This window comes from Meriones unguiculatus, chromosome 18 (assembly GCF_030254825.1).
Source record: "Meriones unguiculatus strain TT.TT164.6M chromosome 18, Bangor_MerUng_6.1, whole genome shotgun sequence".
Classification (NCBI taxonomy): Eukaryota; Metazoa; Chordata; class Mammalia; order Rodentia; family Muridae; genus Meriones; species Meriones unguiculatus.
In genome coordinates, this window is record NC_083365.1 from 49,536,477 (window position 1) to 49,547,036 (window position 10,560).

At 47.0% G+C, this 10,560-nt stretch overlaps 1 protein-coding gene across 2 annotated transcripts; it reads right to left on the reverse strand.

The window, feature by feature from the left end:
- Positions 1 to 41: 41 nt before the first annotated feature.
- Acp2 (acid phosphatase 2, lysosomal) lies at positions 42 to 8,676 on the reverse strand. 2 transcript variants are annotated; one of them, XM_021640814.2, is made up of 11 exons: positions 8,519 to 8,676; positions 7,869 to 7,964; positions 7,427 to 7,513; positions 5,836 to 5,988; positions 5,642 to 5,740; positions 5,474 to 5,563; positions 4,894 to 5,026; positions 3,995 to 4,077; positions 3,754 to 3,860; positions 3,463 to 3,638; positions 42 to 902 (listed from the first exon to the last, which is right to left on the reverse strand). In XM_021640814.2, exons 1-11 carry the CDS (start codon positions 8,630 to 8,632, stop codon positions 769 to 771), a joined length of 1,272 nt encoding a protein of 423 aa, XP_021496489.1. In that variant the 5' UTR covers positions 8,633 to 8,676; the 3' UTR covers positions 42 to 768. The 2 variants fall into 2 exon arrangements, with proteins under 2 accessions (XP_021496489.1, XP_021496490.1); XM_021640815.2 differs by lacking the exon at positions 42 to 902 and adding an exon at positions 909 to 1,038.
- Positions 8,677 to 10,560: the final 1,884 nt, after the last annotated feature.

Here is a 10,560-nt window from a genome sequence, read left to right on the forward strand (position 1 = left end):
TGTCAGAAATGGGGAAGGAAAAAAAAGCACAGAACCAGCACTCACAGTCAAAACCTTCATTTCCTCAGAGTTACTTCAGCCCTATTTTGGGCCATAGTCAGGTGTCCAGTTAACCATCTGAAGAGCCCAGCCCAGCTGAGGGAAAGTCACTTCATGATTCCGTGTGTTTCATGCCTATGTCATCCCACTGTCATCCAGGTACAATATAAATATTTTCAAACCTGCCTGAGGCAGCTGCTCAAGACAAAAGTTGACACGTACGGTAGCCTCAGCCAGAGGGAAACTTTGCTGTTGGGTGATCCAGTTTCTTGATAGCCATAGTTTATACTCCCAGCGATTTGCAGTTTTTGCCTCTAAAAAAAGTACCAAGGGACAATGTCCTCCACGCTATTTGCTAGAAGACAAAGAAAAAGGCTTGGTGGAAGAGCAAGGCAGATCGAGTACCGGGTTCTTCAGGTTTTTGTTTTTTGGTTTTTAATTCCAGGTCCTGAGTAAAACCTGAATGCTTGTCTGTATCCCAAGTCCTTAGGAAGTATAGAAGAGGCAAATCCTGTTTGGAGAAGCCAGGGTCCAACATAGTACATGGTAAACATCAGGCGCGTAGTCACAGGTGTCATACGGCCAGCCCAACCTCACTCATTCATTTGGGCTTAGGTAATCAGGGAGGCTAAACCCAGGGTACCCTGTCCATGGGCTGGGATCAGCAATAGTCAGGAGCAAGGACTCAGCCACCTCCCGTAAGAGAGAGGGAAGAGGACTGAGAGGTTGTCAAGCATGGTCTTCCCTGTCTGCAACATGGTGGTAGCCAGGAGGCTGGGCCTGCATCCGGAAGAGGACAGTGAGGAGCAACACTATTAGAAGGAAGAGGATGGAGCCACAGACAGCCAAGGCCACAATCACCTCTGGGCAAGGGAAAAGAAAGGTAACATTAGTATTCATCCAACAAATACAGAGCACTTACCCCATTCCAGGTACTGTTTTGACAACACAGGGAATACAAACGTGGTCAAGACAGTCTGTTCTCATGGAGTTTGTATTCTAGAAGAGATCCAGTAAACAAGCATTTAATGGCAATGACATACTAGTGATGCCATATGAGCAAGATAAGTTAGTCAGAAGTCACTGAGGAAATAGGACCAGACCTGTGGTCAAGAAGTAACCAGATGAGAGTAGAGTGTCACGTGGTGGGCCTAGGAGAACAAGCAGGTACAAAAGGCTCTAAGGATGCTGGAATAGCCTTGGTGTTCTGGATTCAACAAGAAAAAGTGTCACTGGAGAAAACTAAGGAAGAGCCACTGGGAAACAAGAGATCACCATGCCCAGTAGAGGCTGGGTGGTCATGGTAGAGAACCTATGGTTGGTGTGTGATTAATATACACACACACAGGGACGCACACAATTTTTTTCTTTTTATTATTATAATTTACTCAATTTGTATCCTAGCTGTGACCCCCTCTCTCATTTCCTCCCAGCCCTACCCTCCCTCCTTTTCCTATGCCCCTCCCCTAGTCCCATGATAGGGGAGGTCCTTCTCCCCTTCTATCTGACCCTAGCAACACACAATTAAAAAAAAAAAAAAAAAAGCCTGGTGTGTGTGGTGGTGCACACCTTTAATATTAGCTCTTGGAAGGCAGAGGTGGGAGTTTGAGGCCAGCCTAATCTACAGAGTTTAGGACACCCAGGGCTACATAGAGAAACCCTGTCTCAAAAAAGATAGGTAGATAGATAGGAGGTAGGTAGGTAGGTAGGTAGGTAGATAGATAGATAGATAGATAGATAGGAGATAGATAAATAGGTAGGTAGGTAGATAGGAGATAGGTAGATAGGTAGGTAGGTAGATAGGGTCTCATATAGCCCAGATTATTTCACAACTGGCTATGTAGTAGAGGATGACTTTGAACTTCTGATCCTCCTCCCTGCAGCTGAGTGCTGGAATTAGAGGTGTGCACCACCACAGCCAGTTAACTCAGTTAGACTCAGGGTCTTTCCTGAGTTTAGGCAAGTGCTCTACCGACTGAGTTAGACACCTAGCCGAAATTTGTATTCCTTAAGAAATGAACTCTGCTATGTTGAAACCAGAAGGGACATAATGAACATTAGGCCTTTGAACAGTTCAGGCAAAAACTGATAGAAGACTGGAGAGGCGCTGGAGAGATGGCTCAGAGGTTAAGAGCACTCGCTATTGTTCCAGAGGACCTGGGTTCAATTCCCAGCAACTACATGGTAGCTCACAACCATCAATACTGAGATCTGGTGCCTTCTTCTGGCATCTAGGCACACATGCAGGCAGAATACTAGAAAATAAATAAATAAATCTTTAAAAAAATGGAGAGGCAAGACCTCAGTATCTGAGAAGCTGAGCAGACAGAATCTGCTAGTGGACTGGGTGGTCAGGTATGAGGGAAATAATATACCTTGCAACTCTGAGACAACTGGAGCACCTAAATTGACTGTACGATGAAGAAGTAGAACTGAGGGGAAGAGATGCTGCTTTAGACACAACTTAGATGTCTCATTTGACATCAGTGTAGAGAAGAGGCCTCAGGTCAACAGCTGGGTGAGAGCCTAGCTCAGAAGTTATAAATCAAAGTCATACAACAAAAGTGGAACCTAACTTAACATGGAGATGAGGTAGGGGAGCCATGAGGTTGGATGAGATCCCTTGGGAGTCAGGACAGATAGAAAAGGGTTAGGGATAAGCCTCAGGCCATCCATTATTTGGCAAAGAGGGAAAACAGCAAGGAAGTTGTAGTAAGTGAAAACCTGAAGTCATGGTTTTACAGTGCTGGGTCAGGGTGTGAAACCAGGGCTTCACACATGCTAGCCATGGATCCTACCACTGAGCCATGTCCACAGTTCTTTAAAAAAAAAAAAAAAAAAAAACAAGTTTAAGGGAGGAATGGCAATTGTACTGCTGAGGTAAGAGAGGCTAAGAATTGGCTGTTTTGACAACAGCTTCATTGCAGCAAGGGTGACACAAAATTGTTTAATGTCAGTCTGAGATATGAAGTCTGAACAAGTAAAGCCAGAATGTAGGCAACTCTTAGAGGGATTTTACTCAAAGGGATCAGAGAACTAAAGTGAGACTATAGAGGTGTGTTTCAAGTCTTTGTTAAGCATTGCAATGGAAGTGATCCAGTGGAGATAGGAACACGTTCCCAGTGACAGGGAGAAGAGACCCACACAGACTAAGAGGAGCGGCTGCACCCGACTACTGGCTTACATAAGCAGGTAAGCTGGCAGATGTGTTGGGAGACTGACAGCTCTCTTTTGGTGACTCTTATTTTCTCAGTGATAAGAGTATCACCCGAGAGTGAAGAATGGGGAGAGTATATACATATGGTCTTAGGGTTGAAGAGGCTGTCCAGGAAGATGGCTGGACTCTTGGCTCCCTGAAGATTTCTGGGTGTGATTTTAACCCTGACCTGGACATGATTAACACAGAAGTAGGTGGCAGCTCACCTGTGTCTGCAGTATCACTTGCTAGCTGGCACTCCTTCTGCCAGTCCTTGGGTATGACAGGCTCTGTGAGGCGAAGGAAGTCCTGTAGTGGGCACCGGTGAGGGCAGCCAGGCAGGACCAGAGGCCAGGGTGCTTTCTTACTGTCATTCCGAAAGTACATCTCAACTGAGAAATTCCTGAGAGTTGACAGGAAGCAAGAGAGGGATGCTCACCGTGCCCATAACTGAGTGTCTGAGTTGTCCCCGGTCATCCTGAGTGCTCCTTTAGAGGACACCTGGAAGCTTCACTTACCCATTGTCTTCCTGGTACAGTTCAAACATGTGGCAGGAAGCATAGGGGGCTTGTTTCCCGTTGTAGACATTCAGTGCCATCTGCAGAGCGACCAGGGTAGTGTCGTGCTGTAAGGGAGAGGGGCCACTTATTAGACTGGTTACTCCTCCACGTCCCAGGAGCTAAATCAGGGAAAATTAGCCAATTCCTTGCTTGACCCTTGTGTGTTGGGAGGAGGGGGAGTGGGAGAGTTAAAGCTTACCGCAGAATAAACCAGAAGCTTAGGGAATTGAGAGGTGGTTGCCATTAGAGTCAGGTTCTTCAGGATCTGAGCCAGCAGAACTCCTGAAGAAGAAAAATTCCAAGGATCAGTGTCTCAAACCCCATCACTGATCTGCTTCTCTTGTCAGAGGATCACAACCCAGAGAACTTTTCCATTTCCTGGGTCCCATACTGGAACTCTACACCACTACTGCTAAGAACTGTCAAGTTTTCAGAGGAGACAGATAAAGCAAGGTATTAGTATTAAACAAAGGAGTAGAAACTTGAGCTAGGAGACCCTGATCATGACTGACTTAATAGTATGAACATAGTGTAAACTTTTGACTGTTTCACAGCACACAAGATGGTGGTTCATGCCAGGGCAACTGCTGTATGCAGTCTTTGAAAACTACTGCATTGTCAAAGGTTTGAGAATGGATACCCTTGAATGCTCAGATGAAATAACTGGCACATGTATTACCCTTTTCTCCAAAGGCCTTAGCAGTTTTCTGAAGGGAGAAATGAAGTTAGGAAAGAGAGGGTCTTCTGACATGGGTGAAACCTAAGAGTGAAAATGGTTGGCTAGGTGTGGTGGCAGACATCTTTAACCCCAACACTCAGGAGGCAGAGGTAAGTGGATCTCTGTGATCGACGCCAGCCTGGTCTACACAGAGTTCAAACTGGGTTGGCCAGAGCTACAGAGTGAGACCTATGACTCAGGCTAAATATCAGAGAACTGCAAGATTTGGGTAAGTAGCAGGGATGGCAAAGGGGAGATCTGGTTTTGAAAGAGCAGAGAATTAGCTTAGGCAGTATAGTGTGTGAGAAGTTCCCACAGCATATTTTCAGTGCTGGAGAGTTTTGAGGAGAGGGTAGTGACATGCTGTTCTTGTCACTCACCCCCCTGAAGCCGGGCCTTCTGCACTTGCTCGTGGATCCCGAAGAGGAAGAGGAAGCTGAAGTCCTTTAGCTGGCTCAGATGCTGCACGGTTTGGGGTGAGGCCCAGGGCGGCAGGAGCAGCCCATGGGTTTGCTGTGTATCGCAGCAGGCAGGTTAGCTCCCTAGGCCTAGGCCAGAGCCTCTCCAAGGGTGGCTTTCTTCCCCAGGTGGGGAAGGTGCCTGTGTGTATGAGGGAGGAAGAGGAGAGCAGAGGTGAGGCCGAGTAGCCATTGCAGACATGGCAGGCAGTGGGACATTGGGAAAGTAACTCAAGCATGAAGAGCTGACTCAGCAGAAAGAAATCTCACAGCACTGAGCTCTGGATGGAGAAGGGTACAGAGTGCTGACAAGTTGTAAACCATTTCCCACTTTGAGGTACTTTTTACCCATGAGGGAAGTTCCCAGGTTACATAAGCACTGGCTTGCTGGGCCTTCCCAGTGGGGATGGCAGTATCCAGGCAATACGCTCTACTTCCCTAGAGACCTGGACCTACTGAGGAGACAAGAATCCCAACAGGCACCCAGGTCAGGTCAGCTCACCTCACAAAAGAGCGTGTCGTACACGTTCCAGATGGTCTCCAGGGTCAGATTCATAAGCCCTGTCTCATTGGCGACCATGTCCAGAAAGTGCTATGAGAAATGGATCAGGAGATCAGTCATGTTCTGGGGAATGAGCAGTCTTATGCCTACACTTTGGCCCCAACTCACTGCATTCTGAATACTCTTGTTCTGATATTCTGGTGTCTGCCGAGTCTCATTCTGCAGCTGCTCATAACGGGGACATGGGCCCAATGGAAACTTCAGCAACTGAAAATGGAAACAGGCAGAGGAGCCTGGGATCAGTAGGCTGATAACTATAGTTGTCCCCACACCACTTCTTAAGAAGGGCTGGCCAGTCTTACCCTGTCTTCAGTGATGGGCACAGTGTGGACAGGGATAGGCTGCCATGAAATGTTAGGGTTGAAGTGCTGAACTTCACTGGGAGGGAAGAGTCCAGCCAGGTTGGCCTCAGCACTCATGAGAGTACGGTCAAAGTCTGTGCTTCGCACATAAACCTGTAGATTGGCAACACAAATCTCTATGTATAGAAGCACTTTGGCTCCTCACTAGAGCCCCAGGGGAGAACATGTTCTGGATGGTTACTCAGCACATTATCGTTTTACCATGCATACACATCCTCTGGTTCTTCCCTATTTCTCACGTCCTCAAACATACAGCTATGGGATATCACCACCATATAAAGAACTCATCTTTGGGGATAACTAGTTCAAATACTCCTTCCTGTTCACCAAAACCACTCATTTGGTAAGCTATCTGGTCTGGGAGACTTAAATAACTGGTTTGTCTCCCCTGAAGACCAGAGTCCCTGTCAGGCATAGTGGTACATCCGCCTCCACACATAGAGACAGGATCTCCCTATTCAGCTCTGGCTGTCCTGAAACTCACTATGTAGACCAAGCTGGCCTCAAACTCATAGTGACCCACTTGCCTTTACCTCTCAAGTGCAGGGACTAAAGGTATGTGCCTCTGATTCTAGCTTGGTACATACTTTATTTGCTTTTTGAGACAGGGTTTCTCTGTGCAGCACTGGCTCTCCTGGAATATTCTGTAGGCCTCAAACTCAAGATATCTGCCTGCCTCTGCCTACTGAATGCTGGAATCAAAGTACCACCACCAGCTTGGTACACATTCTTAATCCCAGAATTTGAGAGACAGAGGCAGAAGGATCTCTGAATTTAAGACTAGCCAGGGTCACATAGTGAGATCCTGTCTAAAAAATAAACTCAGTACATAATACCCTAGAGTCCCAATGGTGGATGCCACTCCTCACCACACTCCCTTCCTCTTTATAAATGCACTTAAAGACCAGGGAGGAGGGGGAAAAAAGGAACAGAGAGAGGTGGCTTGTGAAAAGGCAGGAAGAAAATAAGGAAGGGAGGGGCAAGTTCAGGGTAGAGCTAGGTCTCTAGGAAACAGAAATACGTAGAGAACTGAGGCAGCTGTGGCTGAAAGAGTGACTACAGAACAGCTATCTATCACTGGGGTAAGCAGAGGACCTCAGGAGCCAGCACACTTGCCAGTTTTCATTGTCCTCTTTATCCTGGCTCTGTCCAGCTTATTAGACTGTTCCACTATAAGCTCTATGAAGACAGAGATCATAGCTCTATGGTATACTGTCATATGAGAAGCACTAGTGCAGTGCTTGGCCTTTAGTGACAATGTCTTGGACAGAAAGCCTGTTTGTTGTTTCAGAGTCAGAAAGTACTTTACCAGACCTTTCCTTATGTCTGAGTTGGACCCGTGGCCAGTTTTGTCTCTTCCTAGATAAGCAGAAACAATTCGGACTCCAGAGCAGTATTCTAGCCTGTTTTGTCCAGGGACCAAAAAAATCAGGGGGAAAGCTAGAGTGCCCAGCCTCACCCTTAGATTCTCTGAGGTCAGAAGATAATCCAAAAATCCCATTCCTTTTGCCAACCAAGCTTCCAACCTTACCTCTTGCCGGTGATAAGAGGTGTTCAGAAAGCCATGGTAGCGCTGCCGCAGGGCCTGGCCCAGCTCCCAGTGCTGTAGCATCCCCTCCTGTGGGCAAACCTGAGGGTTAAGAGAGTCCAAGAGGAAGGGACTGGCCCACAGGCCCTGTGGCATATAGGCATTCTTCCCCTGGCAAGGAGTGAGTTTGATTCCAGCAGTTAAGTGGCCAGTTGTGAATGACTCTGTGCTGGGCACAGGGTATTGTTAAGAAATCTGGTCACAGCCGGAGATGTAGCCCAGTGTCCTGAGTTTGGTTTCCAAAACCACAAAAACAAAACAACAAAACAGACATCTGATCCATCGGAACCCAAGTGGAAAACTGGCATTGTACAGAGCTCCAGTTTCTGTGCTCCAGGCATGACTCATTCTATAGCATATCCTTGCAGGTTAGCTTCTGACCCACCTTGGTTAGCTGACCAAACCCCTGGGGCCACTTCTCTTCCTGATAGGGGTCCTTGGGATAGGTCTTCACTGGTGATCGATCTCCATGTCGATAAAGCTGAGCAAAGAAAATGGTTGGTCTACAAATCAGAAGGGTCTTCTAGTTAAGGTCAGGGCCCACCTCTGCTCATGTCAGAAAAGGAAGTCTCATTCCCTCTTTCCACTAAGCAAAGAAAAACAGACTCCAGTTCAGGGGGTCCCTAATTTGGCTATGCAATAGAACCCAAGATAATAGGCAAAGCCAAAAAACTAGTGAAAGCAATGCCTTCTGGGGAAGGGAGCAGGCAATGACTGGAAAAACAAAGATCATCAAAGTCGTCTTTATGGGTGGATTCTGGGACTCTCAACCTTTTAACTAAATTCCCATCCTAGGAAGAATCATCCCAGGGAAGAATATCGCCTATCATTACTGGGTCGCCCTGTCCTGCAAAATAGCCTAGGGCTCCAACCTCGCAACCCAGCACGGGCCAGCTGCTTCCCAAACCAGGTTCTTTCTCCTCCTTGAGAAGTGAGAACTGCGACCCCAGAGCAAAAGCTCTGCCCCTCCCTCTATCAGCCGGCCTTTGCCCTTTCAGCTTTGGTGAACCCGTTGGTGACTCCGTCACCCATTACCAAGGTAACAAAGCGCAGACTCCGGGCCTGTGTGGGTGGCATCACCGTTAGGCACATGCCAAGAAAGAACTGGAGAAGAGCTGCCCGGCTCCAACCGGACCGTCTGCCCGCCATTGCCGCTGTAGGTTGTGCAGCAAAAAAAAAAACCGGAACGCCTTGGGCGGTACCTGCTGCAGCCGCCCGGATGCATTTGAAAGGACACTTACCGGAAGTGCACCCTGCGCCATCTTTCTATTGGGGGGTGAATTGGGAAAGTCTGGTGGGAGAAGGCGAGATTTGGGAGGGAATGCTCACAGAGGAGGTTTACGATCGGCGGTGATGAACGAGTGTGATAATGTAGCGCAATCTTTCGGCCAGAAAAGGCTTAAAGACCTCGTTTTGGTAGAAGCGCTAGATCAGGCTTGCCTTTTCTTCTACCAGGCTGGTCCTTGCCGTGGGCCGGAGTCTTGGCCCGAAGAGCGAGCGCCTCCTCTAAGAAGTGCTTCTTAGCATGGTCCTAGAGCCTCAGCTGGAGCGAGGTGTGGGGAAATACAGGGCCTCGCTTTCTGCGCCTGTCTGCTGTGTGTAGTTTAGCTTGAGCCTTGGCTGTGGGCTGTGGCACTGTCCACTACGTAGTCTTGTTTGGGATGTAGGGCACTGCATGTGAACAGCCCTTTGGTCTCCCTGCGTCCTTGAGGTAGATCCAGTCTGGTTCTCCATTCATGTCCTGAACAAACCTTTTTGCTCCCCGAAGCCCTCTCCCCAGTTTCAGCCCTTTCCCTATGTTTGTTGGTTTCTAAATTAAATTAGACTCGAAAAGTTATGCTTCCTTTCAGAGAAGTTGGATTGTATAGGATGTTCAGATTTCCCAAACCCACTGCATTGAATTCCCATGGGAGGAATTTCAGACAACTGGGACTGTATTTTGATGCAGGCGTGTAACTATAGCATTTCCACAGCATCAGAGTTTCTCCAGACTTTAGCCCTTTAGGATTTAGGGACAGGTGGCCCAGTCTGGCCTCCGGATTTTGACTCCAAACCTTAGAATAACACATAGTTGCAGGTCAGATCTTGGGCCCTTGGTATGCTCTGATGCAGATCTTCCTACTATAAGCAAACCCACCTCAGATTATCTACAAATAAATCTGATCAGAACTGTTACTGTCCTAGGACTCAAGATAAAATTGTGTACCTGACTCTCTAAACATTACTTCCAAAGTCACTTTGACAAAGGCTTAAGAGTGAGCAGAACAAGGCTTGAAAACTAAATACTTTTTAACTTAAAACAAGCAAGCCAGGCAGTGGTGGTGTATGCCTTTAATCCCAGTACTTGTGAGGCAGAGGCAGGTGGATCTCTGAGTTCAAGGCCAATCTGCTCTACCAAGTGAGTTCGAGGACAGCCAGAGCTACACAGAGAAACCCTGTCTTGAAAAAAAACAGTAACAACAAAGAAAACTGTTTCCTGTTATATCTGTGAACCATGTGTGTACAGTGCCCTTGGAGGCAGAAGAAGGCCTAGGATCCCCTATAGACTATGAACAGCCACATGGGTGCTGGGAATAGAACCTGTGTCCTCTGAAAAAGTAGCCAGTACACTTAGCTGCTAAACCATATCTCCAGCCACAGTTCTTAACTTTCTTCCTCTTTCTCATTTTTTTCTTTGGCTAGTTCTTAACTTCTTAACAGGTTCCCTATAAAACACATGAAAAAATTAGCTCTCTTTCTAGAAAAAAAAAAGTGTCTGCACATGAACACAAAATACAATTTTGCATATAATCTCAAGTGATCTCCAAAGACCTTCCATAGGTTTATAAGGTTAGAAAACCAATCCAAAGAGAAGTGATTTGCCGAAGCTTACATAGTTTAGAGAATGGATTGAAATCTACACTTGCTTTTTTTGTTTTTGTTGTTATTTGTCTTTTGAGACAGGGTCTTATGTTTTGCAGACTGGTCTCACAATTCTGATCCTCCTATTACCACCTGCTAAGCACTGGGATTACAAGGGTGCACTATCTAACTCAGCAATTTTATTTTCCCTCTCTCCCTTCTTTCAGATAGGACTA

Bases quoted from the DNA above. Each gene is read 5' to 3' on its own strand.
- Acp2 (XM_021640814.2), bottom strand. From the start codon at position 8,632: ATGGCGGGCAGACGGTCCGGTTGGAGCCGGGCAGCTCTTCTCCAGTTC. The intron at 5,564-5,641 runs GTGAGTTGGGGC...CATTTCTCATAG, and splicing joins ACAAGAGTATTCAGAATGCA to CACTTTCTGGACATGGTCGC. The intron at 5,027-5,473 runs GTGAGCTGACCT...TGCGATACACAG, and splicing joins ACGACACGCTCTTTTGTGAG to CAAACCCATGGGCTGCTCCT.